The 16,178-nt window shown below is 42.8% G+C and overlaps 1 protein-coding gene across 4 annotated transcripts in view; it reads left to right on the top strand.

The window, feature by feature from the left end:
- ETV6 (ETS variant transcription factor 6) overlaps positions 1–16,178 on the top strand; it is a 126,600-nt gene that overhangs the window by 33,981 nt on the left and 76,441 nt on the right. The window contains exons 1-2 of one of the 4 annotated variants that reach the window (XM_064421109.1): positions 10,590–10,716; positions 11,948–12,074. In XM_064421109.1, the coding sequence (XP_064277179.1) occupies positions 12,038–12,074 (37 nt within the window). In that variant the 5' untranslated portion in view covers positions 10,590–10,716; positions 11,948–12,037. Of the gene's footprint in view, positions 1–10,589; positions 10,717–11,947; positions 12,075–12,481; positions 12,669–16,178 lie in introns of those variants that run through there. The other 3 variants (XM_064421108.1, XM_064421107.1, XM_064421106.1) reach the window with 3 other exon arrangements.

Here is a 16,178-nt window from a genome sequence, read left to right as displayed (position 1 = left end):
TTCCTTTTTTTTTCCTTTTTTTTTCCTTTTTTTTCCTTTTTTTTTTTTCCTTTTTTTTTTCCCTTTTTTTTTCTTCTTTTTTTTTTTTTTATGTCTGTAGCTTTTTTGTTGTTGTTCTCAGGGTAGATTTTGACATTAGGGCAAGGCAAGAGCACTCCAAACAGAAAGCTAAGCTTGCATTTTACTTTTAATTTTTGCTTCAGGATTGTGCAAGTGGACAGCAAAATTAGTATCAAAACAGAATTTTCTTCTGAATCAAAGGCCAAGTGGAAAGTGTAGCAGCACAGTGTGCTGCTGTGCTCAAGATTGTTCTGAAAAAAAAACAAAACAAAGCAACAATCCTCAATGTTTTAAAAAACCCCTATGTAGCAATTGAAAAGGCTATTTTTGGTGTAGCATTTGATTTTAGCTGGACTGCGTGTATTGAGGGAAATGTTTACTAACATTTGTTACCCACTTCTGGTCTTCAGACCCCTGGCAGCACACTTAGAGCCAGGCAGTGATGAATAATTTTTTGCCTACTGCCTTATAGGAGGATAAAGTGGCATCAGTTTCTGGGGTTCAGAACTGTTTGCTGTTGGAGTTCAGACATCCCTATCCCAGCACTGGTTGGGAATTAGACATGTGCAATGTAGAAGTGACAGACTGAATATGCAGGAAACCAGCTGGTTGCTCAGAAGACCTGATCTCTGCCTCAGCTTACCTTGAGCAGTTCATTTGACTGCTCTGTGCCTCAGTTTCCCATTTTATCTGCCATGAAACTTATCTCTTTAGCTGTTAAACAGTTTTAAATGGGACTGCCTTCCACCATTCAAAACAGTTGTTCTACTTCAACACAAAATGTAAACAATATGGTCTTCAGATAATCAAATAAATTTAGGAGGATTCTGGTTAATTTTGATTTTTCAGCTGTGTTACCAAGGGCTGATCTTTGGACCTATACAACCAAACTTTTTCCTTAGTTGCTTTCTGTTATTCTGCCTTTCGAAGGACTTTGTGGAAAAGAAAGCAGTATAAAAATCACACAAACCGGTTTGGCAGGTCCTGTATAAACAGGAGAAATGCCAGGAAAAGTCTTATGTCTTTGTTGCCAGCTTAAAAAAAGGGGTAATTTTCTCCTAATGAAAACTTCAGCTGCTGCTTTGTGTGAGGTGGACTGTGGGGATGGGCATGTGGTGGAAGGGGCTTGGAGTGCTTCCTGGAAGGAACATTCCCTCAGATGCTGGGAATATTGTCTCAGTCACCTTCTTGGCTGTAGGAACAGAAGAAGCATTTTATCATGGTTCTTGTAAGCAGATTTGTTTTTTTTTTTTTCCTTCCGCCATTTCCTCTGGCAGTCTCACAGCTCAGCTCTGGTGTTAAACACACCCAGCTTGATTAACTGGGGGTGATTGATGTCCCCCTGTTTTGCTTTGCTTGTACCAGGAGGGAGCTGTGCTGGTATTTAAGATTGTGTAGCTGTGAGTTGGGATGGGTGAGGAAAGCTGCCTGCCCAAATGGATCTGTGCCGTTGCATAACTGTGGGAAGGGTTGGAGTGCCTCTGTCCTGATTCTTGTGGCAAAGGAGGGATGTGTTTCTGGAACAGCTTTGAAGCTCCTTTCTGATTTAGGCCATCTCTGCTGCTGCTTGTGAGCTGAGAGATTTCAGTCAATGCCTTGACAAGGAGGAGTGTTAGGAATCAGAAGTTCCCTCCCGTGAGGAGGATGCTTAAAATCAATGCTAAAATGCAAAATGAAATGCATTCTGAGAGCTTTTGCAAGTTGTCCATGTCATTTTACTTCTCTTGTAATTCATCCTTCTGTTCCTGGAGCAGCAGCATAACCCCAGAACCATGGCTGTGTGGGTAGAGTGTTGAAATGGGATTTAGGTAACTTGCTGCTTCATCTTGAACGTCTGTTCCTAACTGTAAACTAGAATTCAAACAGGCCCTTCCTGTGGTGCTTCATTATCTTGAGTATTTTGGCTTTGAGCTCATCAGAGCTGTTCTCTGCTCACTATTTCTGGAACACTTTGGGCAATGGTGCAGTGTTTGTTTGCTTCTGAGCACTGTCACTGTATAAATGTCAAGTCCTAACAGTGAGGTTCACAGCCAAATAGAGTTCATGAGAGAACATATTGTTTTCTAAGGTGTCAAAGTAGGTTTTTCCTCAGCCTCTGTACCCTGAATGGGTACCTAATCTGCTTACGTTTTGGTCCCTCCACTTGTAAAGGTGAGTGTAATAACACTTCTCTTTACTGCAAGAAAGTGCTAAAGGTATTACAGGACGTATTTAAATAATGTAGTAATAAGGACCATGAAGAAGCCTTCAGATTGAGTTAAAATGGGCTTAAGACTAGTACTTTACTCTCTTTTTTAAATACATCTGAAGTTTACTCTATTTCAGCTGGCTTAGTTCCCAAGCTTCTCACTTCTGTAGTGAGGCAATATTTGCAGGTCAGAGGCAGTCTTATGGTGAGGGTGGAGTGGCTGTCACTACAGTGTCCATTCAGATGTGAACCAGCAATGCTTGGTTGTGAAAACAAGCCAAAGATAACCAGAGTGAAACTTCAGCACTTCTGCCAGAAACAACATCATAACCAATGCTTCAGGATTATGAGCTAAAACAAAATAATAATTTGAGGAAGAACAAAAAGTGATGCAGGCGTTGAAAGGAGCAATTAAAACAATTGGGGAACTTAATGAACAGGAAAAGCTATGGCAGAAGGAAAGCAGCTAAACTGAGATTTGTCACAGGGCTTGACACACCTGTGGGCCTCAGCATTTATCCCATTGTCCTGTTGGCACAACCAAGGCAGTGAGGGCTGTGGTAGTGCCACAGGTTGTTTTGGAGAGTCACGGCAGGTGTGGGAACAGGCAGACTTGTGTCCTCACCGTTTCTCTTCAGACCTCTTCTGTGGAGTGTTTTATCCTGTGCTTTGCTGTCTGGCATCTGCCACCCAGCCCTGTGCAGCACCCCTACACAGGAGGTGATCCACTTCTCGTTCCTCTTCTGAGTGCTGGGAGTGCCCCTGGAATTTCCAGAGTGAAGGAATAAGGTCTGTGTGGGGTGTACCCTGTCACATGGACGGGTCATACCTGGAAGGCATCTCTTGTTTTCAGAGCAGTTGGGAAAGGATTGCTAATAGCTCTCCTTACGCAACAGAATATTCACCTGCTTAGTTAATTACTTATTAGCTCCAGGCAGGGACATGGCAGATTTGTTAATAGCAATGGTCAAATCATTAAAGTGTGCAGCTTTAATGGAGGAGAAAGCATTTAATAAAGAGCCATCACTTGACCCTGTCATTGTCCATGGAATATAGACCATATTGTTGAATTCAGGCTCTGCTCTTTTCCTGTCATCTACCACTTCTTAAAAGTATGTCTTGCTCAGGAGCTTCAGCTTCTCTTTGAACACATATGAGAGCACATCTGTTCTTTTGGATCAGATATGCAGTACCATGACCAGCTGTTTCTGTACAAATATGGTTAAAAACTCCTCTTAAAGTTCTGCCAATCCTGATGGTCCTGTGCTAGAAGGACCATGTTTTATAGGAAATAAAAGATTTTACTGTGCCTCATGCTATCCCCCAGGTGGTTTGTTTTCTTTTTCTAAATAGTATTTTGGTGTCTGATGATCAGCAAAAAGTCAGTTTCTTGCATTCTCATACTATTAGACTGCTGACTGCAGAGACCATACAAAAGCTGCTAAATAGTTTGTTTTTAAAAAAAAAATTTTTTTTTTTTTACAGGCTGACCTGCTGCTGATTTTGTTTCTTTTTATCAACTCGGCTTGTTTCAGATGCTCCCAATGCATCTTTATGTTTTGATCACAGCTTCTTACTAGCATATCCTTCTGCAATATGTCTTCCAGATTACCTTTTCTCCACTCTGTTTGTATTTCCTTTTGGATGTTGGGATGTATCTGTCCTTTCTTCTGTCCATCTCATTAGTTCCTTTATTCCTTCTTTCCAAGCTAGATCATTTGACTGTCGTAAAACTTGCCTGTCTTACATACATAGGGGTGTGTTTGTGTGTATGATGCAGAATGAAGAGCCTGCAAAGGTGCAGGATGCAATATTCTAGGTGAAATCCTACCAGCTGTTTTTTATATACTCTCCTTTGTCAGCTAGAGCTTCCTTTTCTAGTCACACTGATGTTAATGTTGCTCACATTGAAGTAAGTAGTTGGAGTAGGTGAAAGACTATAGGGGGAGAGGAAGATTGTAATTTGATGTTTCTTCCATATCCAGTTTCTGTACAGTAGTCAAGGTCAGTGCAAGTATGGCCCTTTCTAGGAACTCCCTCTGCATTTAATGTGTTGGGAGTTGAATAATCTGAATCTTTGTGAGTTTTATATTTTTATATTTAATAGCGGCAAACATCCATGATCCCTTGTTTCTGGACTAGCTAGTCTTTGAGAATGGGTATTGTATTTGGCTGTCTTCTCTTGTTGAGGATTCTGTTTAGTTTTACTCCAGTAGATCTGCCCATTTTTTCACCAGCAGCCCTTATTATAGCTGTCCTATTCTCAGACTGGCCTAGATTCTTTCTGGAAAATTGTTTTTACCTACTTAAAGGTGTTTCGGAACAAGGGGATGTGGCACACTTCCCTGCCTTGCTGTGTGTGCTGGGTTACTGTGGCACTACTTGAATCTTCAGGATTACAAACTGTGAGGGGTAGCATTAGACCTTGACATGGCATTCCCAGGTTTCTCTGGGTATTTGACATGTCCTTTTTCATGGAAACTCTGCCAGAAGTCTGAAGTGTGGGGAAAATGCTGTGGTGGAAATGCAGGGGTGCTATGTATGCCAGTAGTAAGTAAGCTTAAATTACTGGAGAAGAGAAAGTCTGAGACCCATATGTGGATTTTACTTCCACCAGTGTAAATCTGGATAAGAAACACTGTTAAAAAAATAATTAAATAAAAGTCACTGAAGAATTTTGCAGGTACAGATGGGAGCAGGATCCACCTGTGTATTGGGACCAAGAAGGGCAATTTCTTGTATTTGTAAGTGGTATTTTTAAAATGTGTATTTCAGGATTTTGCAGCTCTACAGAAATTCTGTTTCCATCAGTGACTAAGGGTTAAAAGACTTTTATGTGAATTACTCTCCCATAATTTTTTCACTACTTAACTGATGGGCAATTAGATATCCCAGGACAGTGAATGAGTTGACCTCGTCTGTGTGACAGTTCTGACCTGTGATTGTGCTGTGTAAATATTTGATATCCTCTTTTGTGGAGGACCCTGTTCACAGTATCTGTAGCTTCAGTAGAAATGTTCAGAAAGCAATGTTCTGCCATGGTGGGAAGATCAGAAATGATGATTGTCCTTAGATATGTGTTTCAATGCACAGTAACAATGCAACTTTGACAGCTCAGTAATGCAACCAAGTGAAAACACTTGTGCCATGCCAGCCCTGAGATGCAGAAGAGGAGCTTTCCCATAACTCCTGAGAGGGCAGCTCCCTGTACACCATGTTTCCCCTTAGTCTTCCCATCTCAGTTTCATGGCCTGCAGGAACCTTGCCCTGAAATGAGCACATGACTGCAGTAAGAGTGCTCAGGGTGTTAATTCCCACGCACACAGGCATGGTTGTACAACCACCGTATGTTACAGAGATGAGGCTTCCCAGCCCTGTTTTAGAAAAGAGAACACAAAAAGTGCAGTGAAATATCTCTGACGTGCAGCTAAGCCTGGAAAGTTCTTTGCTGTTGCCTTCCTTGCTTCCCTGCTGCTTACTCACTGGCCACAGTACTTCAAAGCCTCATGTGGGATTTTTTTTTTCCCTAGCTATACAATTAACTGTCTCTCTTGAGCCTTCTGTGGTGCTTTGTGTGGAGTGAGTGTACCAACAAATCATAGATGCCAAAGGGACCCTATGGGTTACATTAGTGGCCCTGCTTTTTCCATGCCCTGCTTAAACAAAGGTCAGTAGCAAGTTCTTCAGAGGAGCATTGCAGTGACAACCCCAGGATGCAAATTTTGGAGTTGCATGTTGAAAAGGGCTGGGGGCAGACAGTTTCTTAATGTCAGGCAGTTGAATCCATGGTTAATTTCTGCCTTGAAAGTAGTAGGTCGGGGGGGCCAAGTCCCAGCTTTGCTGCCTCTTCTTGGAGCCTTGCTGCAGAAGGGTGGGTGGATAGATAAGACTTTACCCTTGTTTGGACTGTGATGATTCTGCTTTCAAATTCTGAACCAGAACCTGCCTCTTGTGTGTTTTCTGCTGCCTGGCTGGGATATCTACAGATGAAATTCTTTATTATACATATAAGTGATTGGTCCTTTGATGAACTGTACTGAGCTTTTTGCCTTAGTTTTATCTTCTAGTTTATCTGATACTATCTTCATATAGCCTGTTCTATTCTCTATTCCCCCATATTAGCAGCAAAGAAATACTTTTTAAGCGTGTGGTTAAGCTGTTTTTTTGCTGCTTTGATACTTGCTAATTTGAAATATTTTGGAGTGCTTGTACAATAATGCAGCTGTATCATGGCATTTCCAATGACAGCATTGACCTCCTCAAGCTGCCTTTTCATAGCACCCAAGTGCATTGGTATTGCTGTCTGTACAGTTTTAATTTAATTAGGACAGTGGCTGTAATCACTATGGGAGAAGCATGAACTTCCCCACTGTCTCTTTTCCCCTTCCCTTTGTAATGAACCATTGCACCACTGTGTTTGTTTTTTATTTGCTTGAGTAAGGATTGAGGCATGAGAAGGGAGCCATCACCTGCCCCTGTGCAGGGAGGACAGGCTGGAAGGAGGAGTCAGGGAGGAACTGAACTTCACAAAATTGCTGAGGTTACTGACACAATCTCTGCTTTCTGCCCAGGAAACGAGATGTTAATCTTTCCCAGTGCTGCTTTGCATAAGGTCCATTCCAGAGAGATGTGTTTGTTTTAATTTCTCTAATTACTGATGGTGTGCTGATTATGCTGCTATAGATTTGACGTGAATTGCTATATTAATGGGATCAGAAATTAGGAGATGTCTGCCATGGAAATTAAGAAGACGACAGCAGCTGGGGGAGGGGAGGGAAGTGGAGAGTTGAATTCATGGCCTGTTACTGCAGAGCTCTAGTTGGCTTATTTTGGAGTCTAAGCTTTGTCCCTAGCAGAAGTTGGAGTATGCAAACTATAACATTGACCAAAGTCCCCAGATGTGCTACTCAGTCCATTAGAGGCTCTGATTCCTTCCTGCTCCCTATGTTAGACCATGTAACTCATCTCACAGTGGTCTTCTGGACTTTCATATCCAGCTGTTGTTTTGCATACAAACCACTGGTGAACAGTGCATCTGTCTTCCTTCCCTTTCCTCTTCTCCTCACTTTCTTCCCTAAGGATTAATTTACTCGAATCTCTGGCTGTTTTCCCCTGTGCTGCTCTGTGGCTGGTTTGCTGGCATTGTTCTGCTGGGTGCCCAGATGTTCAGGGCCTTCTGAATTTTTCCTGCAAACAAATCATTTTCCCCCAACCACCCTTGTCTTTAAGGCCCCTTTTCCCCCTCTGCTATGCTTGAGCCACCTACTCCTATGAGGAACTACAGGAGGAAAACCAGACCCTCACAGGCTCCTCCTGGTCCCTTGTCCTGTTTTGTCATTTCATGGCACAGGTACACCAGCGCCCCGGGAGACAAATGTGTGTCAGCTTTCACTCTCAATTCCTTTCTCCCTGTGTGGTATCATTATGTGCAGTATAGGAGAAAGTTTTTATTCAGTGATTATGGTCAGCTGCCTTTTCTGTCCAGCACAAGGTGTTTGCAGACCACATTGCCTGTTTTGGTTTCCTGAAAACTGCTGTATAGGTATTGCATTTCTTTGCTTTATCAATTAAAAAAAAATAGTTTTACTATGCCATCTATCCAGCTACTGAAATAATCATGTCATTGGAACAACATAAGAGTTTGCTTAGCAGACATTCTTGGATATTTTATTTTCATTTCTACAAAAACATGTATACTCTTTGTGCCTGCCATATGAGTGAACTTAGTAAAGGGACAAAAAGACTATCAGATTGCAAGGCTGTTGCTTTGGAGTTTAGAAAGGTGCAATTATATCAAAAGCCTGGAGCTATTTTATTTGCAGCCTTCCTCATCCTTAAATGTTAGACTTCTTTTAAATTTAATTTTGATACTTAGATTTTTAAATTTATTTTAAAATTTATTTTAGCAATGTGAATTATTTGTGTTCCTGACAGAAAATTCTGTTCAGGTAGCTTTTGTTAGTAAAGGATGTACCCCAGTTCTTCAAACTGAAGTCAGTGTATGCTTTGATGGCTTTGGGTATCCAGTCAGCTGTTAGGTACATGCCTACAACATAGTCACAGTCACTATAGCTTTTGATTTAGGCAGGATGGCTTTATCTATGGCACTCTTAGCAGCTGAATATTTAGTAGAGAGAAAGAACCCATAGATTCTCTTGATTTTTAGCCATGTGTTTCAGCCTGTCTCTGCTCGGTTGGGCAGGTAAAAGCATGTCCTACTCTCAGCAGACCTGGCTGCTTGTCCAGGTGGCCCTCTTGGAGCACCAGCCACCAGAGAAACCCCAGGGAAGGGCCTTCCATTGAAACTGACTCTGTGTAGCTCTTCAATTACTGTAAGCAACATGAAATTTCATAGTGAAACTTTCTTGACTCCATGTGAGCTGAAGAAACTGATCAAAAATGATGACAGCAAGCAATGTGCCATCTGTTTTAGTCACCTCTTTGTGGCTACTGGCAAAATGCTCAGGAGTTGCTATTTTGAAATTTCTTAGCTGGTAATTGTTTGGGGCTGAGCATTTGGTCCCTTGTAGGTTTAGATGTTTATAGAGTCCCCTGGCAGGTGGTGAATAAGGAATGTGGTAGTACCAAGCTCCTTCTTAGCACTCATCACCAAAAATCTCACAGGACCACATCAAATGTGTATTGATTTAGTTTCTTTTACCAGTACATTAAGCTGCAGCGAGGCTGTTTGCTCAAGAGCACGCAAGGTTCATGCAGGTTCTACCAGCACTACCTAACCTTCCTCCCAAGCTGTGGCTTGAACAACCTACCATTCTTGGCCTTAATACAAAGGGAAATATTAAACTTGACTAGTTAGGAAATGCTTTCAGAAAAATTCCTAGTGGCAGAGTATCTGGTTGCATAACCTCAGAAGCATGAGACACCAGCCATGTTTTTGTTTGGTGGATTCCACAGAGAGAAGCACTGGCCAGTCCTGGAGTTGTGAAGATTAATGCAGCCCGTTCTCAGTGGTGTGAGCACAACAGGTACCTCCTGGAAATGTGCCTCTAGAAAGCCTCAGAAAGCCTGGAGGAGCACATGTGAGCTTGTGCACTGACTGTGCAGGCTGAGCACAGAGCAGGTTGTAGAACTGGACTGGTGCTTGCAGCTCTGCTGCCAGACACGTTACTGCCCCATGCTGCAAACAGGGATTAAGCTAATTTTTTCCACAAGCCCAGTGTCTTGACCTCCCTGTGCCATTACCATTCCACACCTTTTGGAAATGTGTCCAGGACAGTTAAAGGGCAGCTCTTTCAGCATGCAATTGTTAAATGTATTGCCCTTGAGAGGCACATGCTGTTCTTTTTCAAGACAGCTTAACTCTGAAATTGCTTAGCTCATTTGAGCTGTGCTCTTGCTGTAACTTAGGTTGTCTGTGTGTCTAATAAAAAGAAAGACTTACCTAATGTCTGTAAATTGCTTTGATATTTAGGCTAAAGGTGCTGACAGAAAAATACAGGATTAGCAAGAGAGGGCATTTCAAAGGCACTAATAGGAATTGGATAGCTAACTCCCCTCCATGCCTTGTAAAATGCCTTCTGCAAATAGTAATTCACACAGTACTGTGGATATCCAAGATGTGTGGGAAAAGTAACTGCACTTCCATATCTTGTTTGGCTTTGGCTGTCCTGTCCTTATGAATACTAGGAAACAATGAATCAAATGCATTTGTTTAAAACAGCAAACCTCAATGAAACTGTCATGATATAAATCAAGTTGTGGTATGTCTTTAGGAGATTGATCTGTAAAGGCAGCACATATTGGAAGCATAATGCCTTGGTTTGATACAGCATCTCCTGGGTCTTGAGGGAAGTGGATGCGTTCTGGATTTAATTTCATTTTCCACCTGTTCTTGTGCAGTGGGGAGACCCTTTGAAGCCACTTTGTCTTTGCAGTGGTGATTCAGTGAGCATGCAATGTGACCTGAGCTTGGACTGTATCCATTCTTCAGGAGGGAAGAAAAGGACTTCGTGTCTCCCACCTATCCTCCAGAGCCCCTTAACAGAGGCAGCATCTGTGTTTCAGAAGTGTTTCTCTTTTTATGAATATCTCCATGAACAAAGTGAGCGGCTGCAGTGTGGTTCGATTACCTGCCCTGTGGACGGCAGCAGGAAATGCTGGGAAGTGCCTGGTCTCCCTCCCCTCCAGGGGTGCTGTGCACCAGGGGCAGAGGTGCAGATGGGCACACCTCTGTAACAGGAAGCACAGAGTCAGCTGGTTTGGGTCAGGGAGGGAGTTGGGGAAGCTGAAAAATCAAATAATGCCTTGTAGCTCCACAGGTGCGTCCTTCATTGCATCACAATGAACATCCCTTTTTGGTAACTGCCATGTGGCTATAGGGTGTTGTGGTGGGACTCCTGATATTGAGGGTAAACTTCTGGTTCTGCCTGAGCTCCTGAGCAGCAAACAGCACCTTGCAAAAGAGTGAACTGGGCTTGCTTTGAAGCCACGGCTGCAAGAATTTCTAGGTGTTCCCTTTGTTTTTTGGACGTCACCTCATCTGCCTGCAGAGTTTTTTGCAAACCTCCCCTTCCCTTTGGTGGCAAGGGTGGTTACATTACATTCTGCAGGTGCCTCTATCAGCCTCAGTCTATTTTCCTGTCTCATGGCTGTGATAATGCTGTGGTTTGTCATGGAAGCAATTATCTTCTCTTGGTCCAGCACCAAATTTGTCTTTTCCGTTTGCCGGAGATCAAGGTCAGGGTGAGAGGCTGCACTTGTACTGTCCTGAAAATGCTCTGGAATTATAGTACCTCCTTCTGCATCTCTGTGTGCAGGGATGTAAATCCATACTTGCACTGGCGTGTCAGTATTCTGGAGAATAACATGCATTACCTTCCAGGAAGCATATAATGATAGTTTTTTATGTTCCTGTAGAATTGTGGCTATGTTTATTTACAAAGGGTATATTTTGTATGATGATTGGAGGCTTAGAATATGGAAGAATTTTCCCTTCAGATAACGTGAAGTTTCAGTCTTAGATTTCTCGTCAGGCATTTTCCTAAGTAAGAACCCAGTTGTGACAGTTACGAAACTAATACGACATTCACAAGTTGCTCTTTAACTCTATTTGACTGTACTTGGTTGCAAGTTAAACTACTTCAAAGAAGGTAATAGTAACTCGTTTAGCAAAAACAAGAGTACTACGTTATTTGATGGTAAATAGAGTAGTCTTGGTGATGTTTTTCTGCAGCAATGACAAAAGTTACTGATTAATGTCTTTAAAATGGTAGGAAGGGGTATAGTGCTGAACATTTAGCTTGTTCAGATCATGACTGATTTGTTAATGTAAGATTAAGTGGTTTTGGCACTTCAGTGGTACTCAAGCATGTATCGTGGACTTGGTGTCAGATTTTCAGTGACATAAAGCCCTCCCCACTTGCATGTCACTTCCCCTTTCCTCCCTTGGCGAATTTCTCAGAAGGCCCTTGGAAACTTCGTGGCTCTCTTGAAAAGTAATCCTGCCACCTTAAAAGGTGCTTGGCCTCTCCTCAGCACTGGGCAGTGCTGGCTGCCAGTGCTCTGTGTGTGCTCTGGGGCTCCCTGGGCAGCTGGTGCATCACTAGTGCACATCACCAGGCACACACTTCCTTCCTTCCACCCACATCCACCTCCTCTGCCATGGTTTCATACCTCTGTTCCAAAGTTCACGTTGTCCTCTCTTTCTCTCCCTCCCCCCCCCCCACTTTCTTTTAACAGCAGGAAAGAATTTCGTACACACCTCCAGCGAGCCCGGTACCAAATTACACTTCGTCACCACTACATGTCCCAGTGCCTCAAGCCATCAGGATGGAGGAGGACACCGTCAGACTGCCAGCACACCTGCGTGAGTGTCAGCTCCAGGCTGCTTAAGGTCTTGGACTGAGGAGGGGGTGGGGCAGGGTGAGGAGTTACTTCTGGTTTTATGGAAGAGAGCAGGGAAGTCCCTGGCTTTATATGTTTTGTTTTATTTTAATAAGGTCTAGTTGGTTTGGTTTTCCTGGCTGTTGTTTTTAACTGAAGAAAATTACTCTTAAATACAATATGCTGAATCTCCCCTCCCATCTCCTGCACTCCTTGTCAAGCATTTGGCCTGTTTTTCATGACAGGCACAAATATGGAGGGTTTATTTTAACGGGAAGTGCTGTGTTTCCTTCCACTTCATTGGAATTGCTCAGTTACGTTCTGCAACACAAGGTCAGAGTTTCACCAGCTGTGGCAAGTGGAATGCGTTTGTGCTGTGGCTATTTTCAGGTTCTGAGGGGTCTCAAATACTTGTGATGCCCAGGCTCTCTAGTGTAGAACATGATTGCTGCCAGGAGCAGTGGGAAAGGAGGAGGAGGAGTGAGCTTAGCTGTGCACAAAAGGATGCTGCAAAGGAGGAAGGACATATCACTGACATTGGAACAAAAACTGGAGCTGAGGGCAAGATCAGAGCCAGGTACTTCCTTGCTGAGATGATTTAATGTTTGACAAATAGGAAAGGCCAAGGACTGTTGGCCCGTGAGAGACGAATTAGGATGGGGACAAGAAGAGTGGAATTTTCCTTTTTGGAGGGGAAGCGGTTCTGATGGAAATAAAGATGTTTTAAGTAAACTTTTGTCAGGTGTCACATTCCTGGGGTACTTAAGCAACAATGAACAAGAGGGCCAGGAGCAAACAAAAGTTTGTGCTTTGCCCTCTGACAAACGGGTTTGGGATTTTACAGGGGAAAGAGGGGGAAGTCCATGTTTGCCACAAGACACTGTCATTCCTGTCCTCAGCTGTCTTCCACACACACTCCTTTTCTGGATGCAAACTGTGTTTAAAGCATTTCTCTGGTCCTGTGCTCGCTCCCTTGCTGGCCACTGAGTTACTGTGCCCCAGGGTCACTCGTGCCCATGCTGTGTCTCACATGTCCTGTGTGGCCCAGTTTTCTGTGCTTCCTGGTGGGAATGGGAGCTGCTGCTGCAGTGTTTCTGATGACTCTGTCTGGTCCCTGCCTGAGCATCCATGGGCTCCCAGGCCTGGCTGCACGTGTGTGTGGCTGCTCAGCTGTTCCCCTGGCCCGGGGAGAATTTGGCTGCCACACTCACACAAAGCATTTCTGTGCTTTGCCCAAAGTAGGCACAAAAAATCCCAACACAGAAGCAGTTTTTCTCCAGCAGTTCTTTTCCATACTGGTGCTGTTCATCCTCAGATCTTATGGGTTTTTACCTCATTGCAGTAGTTGGTACTGTTTACTTCTGCTGTGGGAACCACTGTCTGTCCACTCCACAGCCAGGATCACAGCTGGGTTTCCAGTTACTGCCCTCCCCACTGTGTCTGGCAGATGCATAAGGCAGGGAGGCAGAGACTCTTGATACTGAAAGTGGTGGTACATGCTGTACCTGCTTCCTTCCCAGCCAGCATGCTGGATAGTGTTGAATTTATAAAGCTTCTTCTCAGTGAAGACTTCTTTCACAGTATTTTTAGAATGTGATCCAACCTTTCACCTTGACTCTTGTTTTGGTTTCTCTGTTCTTTTGGTTGGCACATTTTTAAACTTGCAAGGTTTCTTTCCCTTTAGTATTTCCGCAGCAGTCTGACTTGTTGCAGAGTAAAAGCACAGATGATTAATCATGAAATATCTGTGAAATAGGCTTCCATAAAGTTAGTGTCTGAGGTCACAAACAACATGGAACACATTTACATCGCTTTACTAATTGTAGTCAATGGCAGTGTAGTATTTTGTAGCTCAGTATGTGCAGTCAGTATTGACACAAAACATTGTTGTCAATCAACAGACCACCCAAACACTGTTAAAACCACTCTTTAAGCACATAGCTTCATAGCTAGGCCAGGAGCAGCCATTGTGAATTTATAAAACAATCTCTGACATATTCTTTGTTACAGAACTTCATGCAGTAATTGCTGTGTTTAGGTCCAGTAACTGAGCTACAACATGTGCAGAAAGATTTCTGCTCTTCATGTAAAAAACTTAAGTGATGAGGAGGATATAAGGTCTCTAGATGTTCTTTTAATGCTTAATTATCTCCTTATTTGCCTTTTTTTAAGTGTTCTATTTATAGTTTGAATTAGTCAGCTTCAGTTTCCAACTATTAGATCTCATTATCGCCTTTCCTGCTAAATATTGTCGAAAGACTCCTCCTGATATAGGTGCTTTTAGATTGTCACTTCTTAACCTTTTCTTGGCTAAACTGTAGAGGAAGAGAGGTTCTTAAGGCTATCAGTCTTCTTGTTAAGCTTTCAGATTTCAAATTCTGTTTATATCACCTCTGTGAACTGACTGCCACTTCAGACGTCCTTCTTAAAGTGAAGACAACAGAAGTGAAGATGATATTCCAGTAGTCTTGCTAATACTGTGTATAGAAATAACTCAGTTCCTTTTGGATTTTGTGTCATGAGGTTTTCAGAGGTATTAATATAGGGTTTTTCAGTTCCTGCATGGACTCCTCTCATTTGTTTTTGTTTATTTGTTTATTTTTAGAGATGTGTCTGAGGTACAGCTTTGATCTTAAATCCAAACTGCCTCAGAAGTTGGGCAAAGTAACTAATTTCTAGTTCAGGCTGTGTGTAAGGGTTGGGTTTAGATTTGCAAAGTCCGAGGATTTTGTGGGTCTGAGATTTTGTTAGGTTCCATCCCTGTGGTTGTTTTTGTTGTTTGTGTGGAGCATAATAACCTCTTTCAGCCCTCCCTCATTGCAGTGGAACAGGGAGATGTGGTAAATTCCTCCAGTCACACACACAGAGCTTATAGGTTGTCAGGCCTGCACTCCTTCTGTTTCCAGGGCGTTCGGACGGTGTTCAGCAACACCAGGGCAGGGTTCAGTCCCAACCCACACATCTTCATGGACCTGTGCCATAGGTACAGGTGACCCAAAGAGACCTGGAGACAAATGTTTCACTTGGAACATGTAGAGCTCTCTCTGGATTCAGGCAGTTTTGTGCCTTCTGCTAAGAAATTTCACTGTTTCTGATGTTCCAGATCACCCTGAGAGCACCAAGCAAAAGTATCAGAACATTAAGTAAAGCAGTTTCTTTTGTTGTGATAAATTATTTCTCACTGCTTAGTGAGCAAATGAGCCTTAGGTAGGCTGTGCTGATTTCATCCAGAGACTGGAAAAAGTACAGTTTGGAAGGGTGGAATGTGGACCTCTCTTTCCATCCTCTTTGATCAACAGAGCTAAAATTATATAGACAAACACCTTTTTCTTTTTCTGGGGTTGATGTGAAGGCACTTTCCCCTTCTCACACAGCCTTTCATATTCTAAGTAGCTGCTTTCTCCCCAGCTAGCCTGTTGTATAGAAATGCAGTGTAATCAGTCTTAACTTTAAATCTCTGGGATAGTAAGAATCATTTCTGGATAAAACATACCTTTCTCTGGTGCTGCACTGCTCTGTAAGGGACTTTTGACCCATACTTTTAAACATACTTGTCTGCCTAACATCCACCAGGAGCAGAGTATTGGGGCATTGTCCACAAAATACCAGTGGGGAGCTGGGGAATATCCTTTCCTACACTTCAGGTATGTAGTCAGAAAACAGTTGCCCTTTGTCCCTGGTGTGTCTGCCATGCAGACATATATGATCTCTTTGCAGCATATATGATCTCTACTAGACTACACTAATGGCAGATAGAAGGAGTGTTTGGAAAATGGACATTTTTTACTGAGGATTGAAGAGAAGCAAGTTCAGCTCACACACAAAGTGCTGCCCTTGGTGCCTTATGGAGTCTTGGACACCTTGTTTTAGATCCCCCACTGTAAAATGAAAAAAAAAAAACCATGAGTGCAAAGGCTCTGGAATGTTTTGAAAAATAATACAGAAACTGCCCAGGTATTGTGATAATGAAAAATGTAGAAGTAGGTGGAAGTCCTCTGGAATTATTTACGTACCCCTTATCTCTGGGGAAACACTCAATTTTGCCATGGAGAAGGTTAGTGGGGTTTTGTGGCGGGGGTCTGTGTTT

This window comes from Passer domesticus, chromosome 5, assembly GCF_036417665.1.
Source record: "Passer domesticus isolate bPasDom1 chromosome 5, bPasDom1.hap1, whole genome shotgun sequence".
NCBI classification, from domain to species: Eukaryota; Metazoa; Chordata; class Aves; order Passeriformes; family Passeridae; genus Passer; species Passer domesticus.
Note: the sequence above shows the minus strand (reverse complement) of the source record. Positions and strands in the feature narration are given on the sequence as shown.